Genomic DNA, 14,605 nt, shown 5'->3' with positions numbered 1-14,605 from the left:
CCTAGCAGCTTTCCAGCTCGACCCTGTGATTCTTTTCACACGCACACTAATATTATCTCTGGCTATCTCAGGACCACAATATTTTTGCTTTAGTATTTTCTTCTTCTTTTACCATCCAGGTGGCTGCTCCTACACTCTCCTAAACAGATAAGGATGCTGTTCAGTGCTTTGGAATTTAGAAAGATAGCTTTTTTTTACATGTATACAATGCCAAAACAGATTCTAGGAAAAATTTATCCTGAAAAGTAATTTTTAGTTGTTACAATATTCCTGCAAAGGAACTGGAATAAAATGAAAGAGTGATTCACTATGGGCTCAACTGAGTCTACATATCTGTTCTGAAACCTTGATTTAGATATATATTCTTTTTTTCTAAATAGTACATGTTATAAAGGAACCTCCTGTTAAGAAGTGGAGTTCAGCAAACTTTAGAGGTAGTACAAGTTGAAAAATCATGTCTAAGCTATTTCTGGTTGATTGTCTCTCATACCTGTAGCTATGGCAGACAGGAGAAGCTTCACATTCCCTTTCCTCAAACAAAGAGTCTGGGCATTCTCGACCACCGTTGGCAGGGAGCTGGATGATGACTCGGTGACGGGATTGCTTCCTTACTGTGACATCCCCTGCAGAGAGTACAAGAGCTTGTTTCTCCTGCTACTGTACAGGGATGACAGTAATTAGGGGGAAAACAGAACTTAACAGGTATTTGAACTGATTGCCATAATATCGACATGCTATTTTGCCCATAAGCAGAAAAATTAAAGCTAATAGAAAAAATACTTTAGTTTCAGCTAGAGGTCAACAAGCAGAACTAAACATAAAGCAAAAGCAGCAATAGTGACTGAACAAATGAACAGACAGATGAAATGAATACACAGTTCAAGTCAAAAATTAAACCATCTCACTTTGCTGCTACACTTTCCAGTTTGAAGGTATAAGCTTGACCTAATAATTTGCATTTAAAACCAAAGACAGAAATTCCACTCTAGAATTCCTTTATAATTTATAGTTTTTAATTATTATAGTCATTCATTATTAATGATAAACAGCAAATAGTTTCTACAGGAATTTTGATTTCAGTCATCTTCAGGTATCAGTTCTTCAGGCAGAAAATTAAGAGAAAAGCTACAGATCTGTATTAGTTCCACAGCAATGCCTAATACAGAAATACTGTTAGGTAAAAATCTTGAACTTTTTTTTTTTTTTTGCCAATGAGCAGTAGAGCAGACATTTGGCTGACTCGGTTGATATCAGCTTTGGGTGGGTTATTACAGCAGCTGCAGCTTGTCTGAACACAGAAGCGTGCTGGACCACAGCCAAGGAATTGTAATTAGGAGCAAGCAGTAGGAGAATCCCGGTGGTGGCTCTCCACCACCTGGCTGCTGTTCAGCACATAGGAAACCCTTCACTCCCAAGTCAAACAGCTCCAGGAGATGCCAAGAGCTGTCACAAGGGACAAGACAGACATGCAGCCCAGCAAAGCTACTGACCAGCTTGCTGACATTAATGGGTAAACCCCATGAAATAAAAATTGTTGTGTAGTATAAAAAGAGTTCAACCACTGAATAGACAAGATGCCTGTAGTAGGTCACAAATATACTGTTTAATAGAAGTCTACATGCTAGTTGGTAGTAAATATTTGTGAATATTTGTTCTTGCATCAAGAACTTCCTTGAAACTTGCATAAATGAGAATAGGAAAGGATGGTATTTTTATCCAAGATGATCTGATCTAACAAAAATATTTCAGAAAGAACAATTAATACTACTGCAAAATAACACAGTATTTAATGACTAATAACTATTTCATAGTTTAAGATTTAATGGTTTAAATTCTCTGCTCTTTTTCAAAGGTTATGAATTTAAGTCTTTCTAACCCTTTTTTTTTCCTTTGTTAAACAGTAATAGGAGTTACTGCAAAAATGCCTTTATGCCTGTGTCCTTTATTAAGCATATAGAATTGGCCATGGCAGTCCAAGTCTGCATGTTTGATATAACTGTACCTTACATTCTGATAATCTGGTAGCTGTGAGTAATCACCACATCCCACACAGGGATTAGCACCCTGTGGAACAGGGTATATTACAGAGTCTGTCTATAATAGTACATATTAGAAAAAACAACTCCTGTTAAGCTTAAAAAAAGAAATAAGGCATAAAAATGTGGCTAATCTTAAGCCTGTCATCACTCTTCATGAGTGACTTCATGTCTCAACTTCATGTATGATTTCAATGTAATAAGAATTTAGGGGAGACCTGCACTGTTTTTAAGAGCTTTGACAAGTATAATAAAATGGTATTGGATTATATGCTTAAATCAGACCACTACCATCAGTGTAAAGTCTGCTAATTGTTATTAACTTTCCTTCAGTTTTCCTTGGAGTAGAAGCAGCCAGCCAAAATTACACACAATTGCATGTCTACTTATCTACCTACTTTTCTCCTGGTACATAAAGTCTCAGTTTTTTTCTCATGAGCAAGCAGCCTAAGCTTAAGGATTTCCAAAACCCAAACCTGTCAATTTTATAATCTGACAATTAAAATGCTACAATTGTAGGAGTATCTGTTTTGGTGTTACATTAAGAGATATGTGTTTACTCCATGACTAGTTATCTCTTTATCAGTGTAAGATGCAAATGGAAGTTTGTAACGTTAGGTAAAACTGGGGAGAAAAAAAAATCTATAAGTAGATGCATATAGAAAATGTATAGAAAAAAATTCTTTTTATCAAAAACTTTTTGTCCTCCTGGCAGCTGCTGTACCAGGTATTACATGCCCTCTGTCACAAAGGGATATGTATAACCATTCTGCCAAAAGCAACCGCTGGTCGAACTCCACACAATGGATAAAATTACCTTCTTGACATGAAGAAGGACACGCTGTCCAGTCACTGAATGGAGTCACAATACAGTCCTTTCTACAGGGAAGCAGACAAGGTCTCACAGTTTCAGGTCGAAGGCTTTCAGGGCATCTAAAAAAAAACCCCACACATTATCAAATAAACAATCATTCTGCAGTGAAGTGGTGAATCATGAGAGGTACTGAGTGCCTGCAGGCACATGAGGGCAGTGCTAGTTGTCCAGAATCCACCAGGATGGAGCACAGACATAAAAACTATTAGCATTTAAATACCTCTGGTGAAGACAAGCCAAACGCAGTGTATTCTGCACCTGGGGATTTAACTTAAATCATCATTGTTCCTCACCCTTCATGCCAGACTCTGTTCTTCGCAGGGTTATTTTCAAGTTTCCACATAATTATGATGAAAAGCCACCTCATTTAGCTTAGCAAAATGCAGTTTTAGGTCTCATGACTTCAGCAGAAATATTAACTCTGGAAGGAGGCATATGTAAAATAACACTGCTAACTCAGGAACAAATAGGTATAAAGTGACAATGATTATGAGAGAAACCAGAAAATTATTTGAAACTGCCTGATCAATGAGACTGAGAAAGACTGTCAGAAAAGACAAAAATCCTCACTTGTTTTAGGAAGAGTGTTGATCAGCATATAAAAAGGATTACTGGACTGCCACATATGGGACTCATTAGCCAGGTCATTTTCCCCATTCTGTGGGGATTCTGTCCCTTTTCATCAAGGACAAAATACTCTACTTGATCAGAATGATGTAATAACTCTCACAGAAGTACAAATCTTCAAAATATCTTCAAAATTACTATTGCCCTAAAAGCATACAGACTGTGGACTGTCAGAAGAATATGTAAAGATGTAAGAAAAACATCACTTCCATATTTTGGAGCTTTTGCATCGTTACAGAAAAACATTACTGTGACTAGCTTCTCCTCTTCTGGCTGCTGGGCAACTGGGACCAGAGAGATAAGACACCAGTTTTATATTTAGATTTCAATTGCTCGGAAAGCTTGGCTTGTGCAAGGCATCTTTCTTGCCAGTCCAAAGGAAGTTAAGCGAGTGTAATGGTGAACTATCAAGAAAATATGGTCTCCAGGTCAGTGGAGAACTATGCTTGGGCTCTGCCAGGAGGACAAAAGTTGAGTTGCAGCTTTACAGGAACATATTCTTCAGCAATAACACTTGCTAGTTCATGTTTTCCATCAGTTGTCTCTGCATTTTCCTACCAATTCACATAAGCTTCTCCATGTATGACCCATTACTAAGAACCAGCATCAACTCCTTGGTGCACTCTTACAACAACATCTCCATCCTCTCTCTTCTCTCCCCTTCCACTAACGTGAAAGACCATGAAATAATATGGCTACAGCAATACAAATCCCCATCAGCTTTCTATAAGCTCTCTCAACATTTTTAAATCAAATTGTGCCGCATTTCTATGTGATTCATAAAATCAGATTCTATATGCATGGTTGTACTATATATGAACAGGTACACTTCAAAAAAACCCTCTGCTATGAATCATATATGTTCACGATGTTGGCAGAAATTTTCTCTAAGGTGAAAATAAAAAATGTTTCTGAAAAGTATTGAACATCGGCTTACTAATGGCTTTTTTTATATTTTTTTTCACACTGGCTTTTTCCTTAAAGAATGTGAGGAATTATAAGCATACAAAAGAGTTTGAAATATACACATTCACAATTTCATTGAGAACTTCATCCTTCAGGAGTACTGAACACTACAATTCCTCTTCAGATACTTAGGCAAGGTAATTAGTTCAATTAGAGCACCATTTCTATCCTTTATATTGTTTGTATTTACTATATGTGGCTTAAAGCGAAGTATTGATTTTTTTGCGGTCCTTACTCAAGGTCAAATTAAACAGAAAAGATACATGCTGAAGTCTGTAACTTGTGAGGCAGATAAGGCCAATAATATTGATTGTATCGCACCACAGTAATCCTTTTTATTAAGGGGAGTTTAAAACAAGGTTCCTATTTACATTTTCATGTTAAATGTCTGGGGTTTAAAAATGATTCTGTGATTTTAATGCGACAATTTGAAGCATCAACTGAGACCTTTTTTTTCATTTCACATGATTAATTTATGAAAGAATAAAACAGCCCTCCTCCAAAAATTTAAGGTCAAATCAAAGGCAGAGATATTAACAACTGATTTCAAAAGAATGATAAATCATTAGAGGGTTTTGGTTTTTTTTTTAATGTAAATGCCCCCCAAAAAACATATAAGGATATCATGACTATATAGAAAAGCAACTTAATGCAGATACAGAACAGGGTGGATTACAGAATGTGCTGGCATTACTCCTCTTATTTCCATTTAAAGTAAATTAGGCTTAAGGTCTACTGCAGAATAAAGCAACAAATGGCAGGCACTGTGCAAATATTTAGTGTGAGAATAGCTGTCTCATGAACTTTCTAAATCACCTCTGATATCAGGTTTTTCAGATTTGAATCTGTCCTGAGTGGGATATATTTATAGACTGCCAATCCATATAAAGATATTATCAAATGCATTTTACTAGCAGTTTATCCATATTTGACCCCGGTCATACATTAAACTCTAAAATTAAATTAGTGGGCCAAAAGGATCACTTAAAAAACTATATATATGGGGGAAAAAAATCACAGAGGTTGTCTAGCTAATGTTTAAACTAATGTTTCAAATTAATGCCCAGTCAGGGCATTGGAGGTACCACAAGGATCTTTGGAATGATGCTGCTCTGCATGTCACACACATACCCTATGAATTGTATTTCAGCTCAACCTGACAATGGCAAGGAGTCAACTGGATTTAGTCAGCAGAATCACCATTGCAAATACCCTCCATAAAAATCAATAGTGAGAAAGGTATCGTCTAGTCTTCCTGTTGCACCAGTTTTGTATTTTTAGAAGATGAAGTGTTCACCTGTGAGAACACTCATGAGAAAGAACAGGGTCTTTTTGTCTTTGCATGTAGTCGTTGGTGATAAAAATATAAAGCAGCAAAATCCAAAGATAATTACAGCATGAAGATATTTTTAAAGATCTTTACTTTTTTGGGCCCACTTGTCCCACGTTGACTCTCACGCAGATGACCTTTCTTGTCTGCATCCCCACGGAACAGGTGGCCTCCCCGTTCCAGCTGGCAGAGGAGTTGAAAGCAGAGACAGACGTGTCCTCTATGCACTGTCCCCACGGGCCGGTTTGCCAGTGATACACAGTGCAGGAGTGCTCGTTACAGCTGCGCATTTCCTGTAGGGCACTGATATTTGGGCACTGTATTCCTCCTGGAACAATAAAAGAGTGCAAAAATTCATTCAGTGGAAGGAGATATTTTTTAACTTTAAAACAACCCCATGAACCCACTTTGAACTCACATTAGTTACACGTTATCAGTTTTAATACATGAAAGAAATGCTGTTTTTCTTTTCCTCCTCTTCATATGCTCAGTATTGACTTTGACAAATTTTAGTCAACAGACCACACAGAACAGACTGTTCATGGACAGTATGTAAATCTGCACCATAAGGATGCCAAAATAATCATAACTTCTACGACACATTAATGTACTTGGAGTAATCTACAGCCTTACTATTTTGAGGTTCTCTAGAAGGGACTACAAGAGATCACATAAGGACATATGAAGGCTTTAGGCAGAAGAAATGGTTAATTATTCTAGTTATGCATGTGTAAAGACCACTGTTTATGTCTAATTCACAGATCAATTAAAAAGATTTTTGGAGCTCTTGTCCTAGCTCCCAGTGGATGCTTATCCATGTTATATAATTACCAAAGAGGATGGCACAGCTGGCAATTTCAGGTCCAGATTGAGATAACAAAGGCTGTTGCAGGTTAAGATTAAAATGCATTGAAGTGTCAATAATTGTGAAGAAAAGCTCAGATAATGCTATCTTTGTTGTGTTTGGTTTCAGATAGTATGCGTAGTTTATTATATTCAAGCACTTCAAGTCACTCTGGCCTCCCAGAGTCCTCCACGAGAAGTGGTTTTTCCTATTAGACTTGATCACAGGCTACTAATGTCCAGCCCTGTGAGTAGACAGCATGTCTGCTAGACATGCAGAATCTAAGCTTAAGAATTAACTTAAGCATTTGTGGCCTACAAAGAACAATAGGAGTCCTATTTCCAACTGATGGAAAGGCAGGAAAAAGTCTAAATAACATTTCAGCCTTTCCCAAAAGCCAGGAAAAGTAACAAAGGCAACTGAAAGAGGAGCTTTTTATTAGTTAATGCAGATGAGCCATATGACTTCTCTAAAAAGAAATACGTATGCTCACACCAAATGCATGTTGGAGAGTATATTAATAGACTTTATATCCCAGCCCTGAACTTGAGGTTGACTTCCTGCTCTACAGACATGCAAGAGAGAAGGGGTTTCAAGCAGTCACTATTGGGAAAAATTTAACAAAAACCTAAATGTAACCAAAGAAACAATGGATCCTTCTAATACTCAACACAAGTCAAATCACTAGCACAAAAATACTTTATATCTCAAGTTGCATTTTCAGGATGACTAGATTTGCAGCAAACTTGAGGAAAAGTCCATTCTAATGAAGCCACAACATAAAATCCAAATTCTGACATTTTTCCCTAGAGATATTTCTAACTTCTGTCTTTGGGCTAAAAATATAGATGCAAGCAAGCAACAGTAAACATTATATTAATTGAGATGTTTTGTCACAGACTAGCTAATCTTAAATTTTGCAAAAGGGGATTAGAAAAACCTACAAATCTGTGAATGTAATTAAAGAATAACTTCAGTCAATTTTATTTTGTTTTGGAATGGATGCAACTGAAGTCCATCAGAATTGCTTAAAATATGTATCAGCAAAACATCAAGACAAAACACCAGATGCATTTCTCTGAAAAAAGGAAATAAAAAACCCAAATAGTAAAATGAAATTATGTTTACGTAATAAGTTTCAAAAAGTTATGTAGTTAGCATTGTTCAGGAAAGAAAAAAATTTCAAAATAACAACAGCAGATAGGAATATTAGCAAGGAAATTAGGAAAGTGAGTGTGTTTTGAAAAGAAAAAATAAACAGTCACAAATTATTTGTCATGGAATAGAAAATAGATCCATGGGAGAAGTCTAGACAAATTTGCCCAGCAATAGGGTTAAAAAAGGAAAACTTAAAAGACATAAGGAAGGTTACTAATTATTTTCATCTGATGTTAACTCAAGAAGAAATATAAGGGAAATATTTAAGGAAAGTAATATATTAAAGGGGGTTGTGGGGGGGAAGAAATGTTCCTCCAGAATTGGATGCCACAGCCAACAGTTCCTAGGGCATTTGAGAATAAAGTGACAACTTAGGTTCAGTTTTGACAGCTATGCAAGAATGTATATTCAGGGAAAAAATGAGAGTGACATTGACTTGTAAATGAAAAACATTGGGGCATGAATGTCTTCAGCTCAGTGGGAGTTCAGTTCTGTTCAGATTAAACTAGGAGTTAAAAGCATGTAAAGACTGAATAAAATGTGGAAATAATATTACTAAAATAAAAACCAACTATCGCTAGTACCAAATACTGTAATAATCCCCAACCTCCCAACTATTTATTTATAAATTGAAATACCATTCTCTCCAGGAAAACAGCATTCCCTTGTGCTCACTCAAATTTAAATGGGTACAGAATAAGCAGAAGTGGTTGGAAAACTGGCAGTTAGAGATGCTTTTATAACATCTGTGTAGGGGTAATGAGATCATGGTTGCTTGACTTTAGGAACATATCCCCAAAAGGGGACAGGTTTGACAGAAATATAAAAGTTAATGAGTATCACAGAAAAAAATAAAAGTCATTTGATTTCATCAGAATATGTGAAAAAGGAACATACAATAATAAATACAATCCTTAACAACACATGATCAGATGACAGTAAACAGCTGCTTGGCAGTACCAAAAAGACAGACATAGTCAGAACCAAGACTTTTCCAGTACTGCAAACATTGACGCTTCCCCACCTGCTGCATCAGTTACACAAACCAAGCAGACCTGTCCTACAATACACAACAGGACAGGAGACAGAGTGTACCCATGGGAAATGAGAGGTCTGTCCCCAAGTCTTTTCATGGACAGGATTTGAACCCAGACACCACAATACTATCAGGAATTTGAGCTGATGGGTTCCTGAAGAAATGGAAAAGCACAATAACATCCTCTGCCCCATCTCACCATCACACACAGGTACCAGGTCACTTTGTAAGTCTTGCCTGAAAATCCATGTTCCACAGTTCCAAAACTAAGTAATTTTTTTTATTCCAGTTTCTTGAGAAAATCCATGTTCTCCAAAACTTGTTCTTTAGTGACTGAGCAATTTTGCTGGGAAAACAATTACTCAGTTCTATGCTTTCACATTTAATTACCAAGCACTGTTATTTCAAGCCAGGAAAATACAAAAATTAAAAACTCCTTTGGTCCAGCTATTCCTTACATATCCAGTAAATCAATCTTGCAGATATATGAGAAGTAAGAGCTATAGGTCCTTGACAAACAGTATATCTGAAGAGATGGACAACTGATATTCTATACTATCTAACTCAGTGACGTTTAATAGTTTGTGATATATGAGGTCACACTAAATAGTCCTTCTGGCATTATACTTTGCTAATCTATGAGCATACAATAGCCAGAGAAAGACAGTGCCATAGACATGCATCCCTGCCCTAAGAAAATATGTAGAACAAAATTGCCCTTCACTCTCATTTTATTAAATTAAGCTTTTAAATCAGATTATTTTTCTCTTTGCATTTGAATTGTGGTTTTTTGGTTGTTTGTTTTTAAATCCTTACTTTTCCAAAATTGGTATTACTAATAAAACTTGGACTGTATCCAAAACATTAGTATTACGCTCTCTGACAGTGTCAATCTATGGCAGTGTATAATCAATACAGAGTCAATCTGCATAAATACTTCTTACTGAAAAACTAAGATTCATTTAGTAATTTTTAAGTCTCAGGTTTAGTAGTTAGGTGAAGTAGTCCTAGTGTATATTACTAATTATAAAAGATTTATTGTAAGCAGGAAATAAAAAAAGAACAGAAATATTAAACAGAATATAAAACAAAAATAGACAATCTTACAGGATAGGCTGAGCTGTATAGGATGGCTGTACTAGTTTTATGCAGAATAACTACAGGATGTATCAGGTAACATCACTGTGTCCTTTGCTGTCATTTTATATTTTGAGACAATGACTTTCCCGAGTTTCTTACTGTACCATGAAGATATATTTGACAGTGACACAAATTAGTGACCACTATAGGCAGGCTCACAGACAGGCAAATTTATAAATCACTTCGCCTTTCAAACCTTCAAGCTGAGGACAATGATCTCAGAAAAGATATCAAAAATGATTATTGTGACACCCATTTCCACATGGAATCATCTCACAAACCACAGTAAGTCTTTATCTTGAGAAAAGAGACTCCCTCTCTCCACAGAATGCAAGTAAAATAAGCCCATCCCAGCTGTGCATGACCACACCGTGCTTGAGGCTCTGCAGTGTGTGGTTTGACCATAAGGAAGAGGTCTTGTTCTGAGTGACAAAATGATGATGAGAGGGTGTACAACTGAGGTCAGCTCCTGGCTCAAGCAGAAGTCAGTGCAGTGCTGGAGGGGCAGTTGGTATCCCAGAGCTCATTAGAAAACTTTGTCACTATTGTAATTTACATACAGCTTATATTTTTCCTGTGAAGTTATTCTTGCCACTGAGGAATTATTATAATACTACTGAATTATTCATATTCTAAGTCATCCAAAGAAACTGATTATACTGTGGCAGTTTCCTGGTGGCCACTTATGCTAACTTGATGGTTTCTTCAAACCAATCAGCAGCACAGATAGCTGGGAAATAATAAGGAAAATAATTTCTTGTGTGTGAAATGACACAGCTCTATTACAGGCAGTCATCTGCCAACATTAACAAGCAAAATCACAGCATTTAGTATTTTTTATTTCAGAGAAGAGAGAAGCTGAACAACCACAGCAATACTTAATAAGAAACCACCTGAGATCCAGGTAAAAGAATCTATTTCACATGTACTTAAAGATCCTCAAAAGTTTCAGTGGGATTTTCATGTTTTAGTACCCAAATGAACAGAAATTAGGTGCTTCAGATAGTCTGAGGGTTTGCAGTATTCCTTGTGTATGTAATGCCTGCAATGCTTTGATCTTCCTATGCTTGTGGATTGAATTCTCCTTGATTAGCAGGAAGATGTGTGTGATCAAGGACTTACACTGATAAATGTGGACCCCTTATGTCATCTTAGAAGACAAGTTTACTCTTGTTCATAGATTGGCAACAGCCTTGTACATTCTTTCATTAATTAATATCCAATCCTGACATATATTAGGAATAGTATATATTTATGTACAATATATTAGTCCTATTGTGTTCTGCATAAAAACTCTCAGATATCATGGCTACATTACACAGAAATTACTATGAAATCGCTTACCTATCCTGGTCTGTCTCTCATACCTACAGGTCTAGGACAGGTTCAAAAATCCAAAAGAAAACATCTGTGGGACTGTTCACCTGAACAGTACTGACAGCTGTTTTCAGAACCCAGTTTTAACGTGTAAATGGAATATTGGTCTTACATTTATGAGAACTGAGCATTTTAGTTATACATGATGCTTACAGAGTTTTCATCTACAGTATTGTGCTTCTTTCCTAAGTTATGAATAGAACTGAGAACTGTATTTTGCCAAAGAATGTTCATGTGAGGCTTCCTTTTTATATCAGTAGAATGCAGATGTTCAGATATGTGAGTATATCCTGTACCCCTAGAACATAAAATGACCTCCCAGCACCAACTACACCAATCAGTGTTTTATGTTTTGGGAACATGGCTGATCTGGCAATTCTGGAGGTGAAAAGTCATTCAGTTATTTGTCTTGTAGCAAATGACTAAAAGGCATAAGAGACATGTGAGGAGAAAGATGACAATAACTCTAATTCCAGTGAAGCATAAAAAATATCAGTTAAACTGATACATTTTGAATATAATACAAGAAAAGGTGAAAAGTACCTTCCAGCTAGAGAGTTGTAACAATATGCTAAGCTTTGGAATATTTATATACTTCCATTCTCTGGAGTTTGTACAGAGTGCAAAAGAGCACAGTGTTGAAGAGATCTGTTCAACATGTGAGTGAAGTGCTATAAGCTATATAGACATACTAGCTTGTATCCTTAAAAAAATGCAAGGAATAACCTCATCTCAGAATAGTGGTAATGAGGCCAGGGTGTGAACAAACTGAAGCACCATAACACCCAGGTAATGAGTTAGCTTTCTCAGCATTAGTTTAAGGATCTTTTCACTACTACTTACGTGTCAATCTTTGTGATCACTCTGTGCTGATTCTGATCATTGCACAACAAACGTGCAAAATTCACATACCTAAAATCCAGGCTATGCTGAATGGTTTTGCTGCATCTGCAGCTTTGTAAATTAACCTAGGTTGTATTAAGTGTCAAAGTCAGAATAAAAAGAGTACTTTTTAAGAAGAAGCATAAGAAAGTGGAATAATTTTTTTAGTAACTTAGGTTTTCACTTCTGTGACATGCTTTTCAGGAATTTAAATTTCTGTCTCCAGTAAAACTGCAAAAGTGTATCAAAAATCTATTGCCTTGACCTACATGGAAAAGCATGAAACATGTGAATATAAGTTTATTTGAATTAACTGGCTCTTTGTTTCCCTTGCAATGAGTCCATTTGACACACTATAAAATGAAACAAACAAACAACAAGGACAACATAAACCAAATTTTGTTTCTAATTTTAAAAGAGTTTCTACTTTGTTACATAGATCCATCCAAGCAACTCACTATTTGAATCATCTACTAAAATAGAGTTCTGATTGCTTCTTACACTTCTACTAAGGGTTCATTTCAGGGAAATGCTCTGCTACTTTTTTTTTTTCTTTTTACAATCACCCAAATTCGGTCAAATACACTGCACACTTTTAGCAACGGTGTTACCTTTGTCTGCATATAGCTGTGTACAGATGTTCTATTTTGCTGTTTCCATATATTACAGCTTTCACTTTTCAGCTAAATTTTATCTTAATATAAAGTTATAAAATGCTGAACAGTTTTAAAGAAGAACTAACACATCCATCTGATCCTTTATATTGACGGCATTTAACTTTTCTGTCAGTAATATACGTGAGCAAACATCTTCTAAGTACTCCTTGGTGGCTATGTCTCCTGGCTCCCAGTGTTGCACAAGGCATTTTATCAGTTGGACCCTTGCACACCTGACGTTAGAACCATCTCACATATAGAATATATTTTTTCTACAGTCCACAACCCTCCCCTCCCTGGTAATTAAAACCAAAACAAAACTCATTGTAGGAGGCATGGGAAATCATCAAAGAATAGATATTAGCCCATATCTAAAACCTTTTTCTTCTTCTCCTTTATATTCCAGCTGTCTTCTCTCTGCATTTGCTGCAGAAGGACCATTTGCATGAATGCAAACCATTTACGAGTGAGGACTTGCACAGCAAAACCAAAGTCCTGCTATGAATAAAAATGTTTTATGGGGTAACATAAGTTACATGTAAGGAGGTATCGGATAAACCATTTGCCATGTTTAATTTTAATAGAAAACAAGAAAACCATGTATTTGAAACAGAAATGGTAACATTATGCAGAATAATAAAAAATAGCACCATTAACTGACATGAGCAAAATAAAATCTCCTCTTTAAAACACCTTCAGGTACCAGGAGTAACACAGAATAAGTATTTAAATAATTTTTCTATATGTAAAAAAAACCACAACCCCATCTAATAATTTGCTTCTGTAGATCGAGAAATTACTTTGCCATTTACAAAGACAGTTGAGAATTCACAGTCAAACCAGAGCCTGCAAGGGAATGCGACCTTACCTTCACCTGCGTACGCCAGAATGGAGCGGGCGCGCATCTGCTTCCCTTCTGTGGTTTTGCCGGAGCAGGTGTGTGAGCAGGAGGACCATGCAGACCACATGCTGAGCACACAGTCCTTTGGGCATGGAGCTTCACAGGCAACTGGGATTGGGTAGATGGCATCTCTACACAGCTGTCTATCAACCTCTTCTCCTGGGAAAAAAAGGCCGGTAGCAGTCCATCATTTGTTAAATTAACTTAAAATGAGCAATCTAGTCCAGATGGACACACAAATAAATTAGATTCTGTTCTTCTATATAAACAAAGTAAATAGATTTTTTATTAAAATTACTTGTCTCCTCTGCCTCGATTCTGGGAGAACTTGCTTAAACCTGGTTTAATTTGATATTCTGATGAACTGAATGCCAGTCTGGGTGGTCTTGAGGCTTTCATTTTGTAATACCTGATTCCAAAGAAAATCCAAATGTGAGTAACAGAGTATATAATACACCTATGGAAAACTGTGTACATAGAAATGCAAGTACAGTAATGACCTAGTTTTCTTCCAAGTTTGTGGGAGACGAACGTCCTAAATTCCAGCTCAGCAGTTTTGTAACCCACAATTTTTCCTTTGAATTGTAGCTATCCATCAAAATATGCAAAGCTGCAGTAAATTGGTTAGAAAGATCTTCATTTGTTACCGAACCAGCGACACATTGCTCTTTGTGTCATGGAAGTATAAAATGATCAGTGCATTTGTATTATGTCACATCAAGGTACACATTTCATTATAATAAAAAGATCCCGGCTGGTATAAATTGTTTAATGAAAT

General features: G+C 36.4%; 1 protein-coding gene across 1 annotated transcript in view; it reads right to left on the bottom strand.

Moving 5' to 3' along the window:
• The window catches only part of THSD7A (thrombospondin type 1 domain containing 7A), a 263,425-nt gene that overhangs the window by 60,438 nt on the left and 188,382 nt on the right, over positions 1-14,605 (bottom strand). Inside the window, exons 8-11 of the mRNA XM_050332888.1 lie at positions 13,795-13,986; positions 5,927-6,161; positions 2,854-2,969; positions 491-623 (exon numbers count right to left, since the gene is read on the bottom strand). Of these exons, the coding sequence (XP_050188845.1) occupies positions 491-623; positions 2,854-2,969; positions 5,927-6,161; positions 13,795-13,986 (676 nt within the window). The remainder of the gene's footprint in view (positions 1-490; positions 624-2,853; positions 2,970-5,926; positions 6,162-13,794; positions 13,987-14,605) is intronic.

Source organism: Myiozetetes cayanensis, unplaced genomic scaffold (assembly GCF_022539395.1).
Source record: "Myiozetetes cayanensis isolate MyiCay16 unplaced genomic scaffold, myiCay2020 scf1, whole genome shotgun sequence".
Classification (NCBI taxonomy): domain Eukaryota; kingdom Metazoa; phylum Chordata; class Aves; order Passeriformes; family Tyrannidae; genus Myiozetetes; species Myiozetetes cayanensis.
This window is presented reverse-complemented; position numbering and strand designations above follow the sequence as displayed.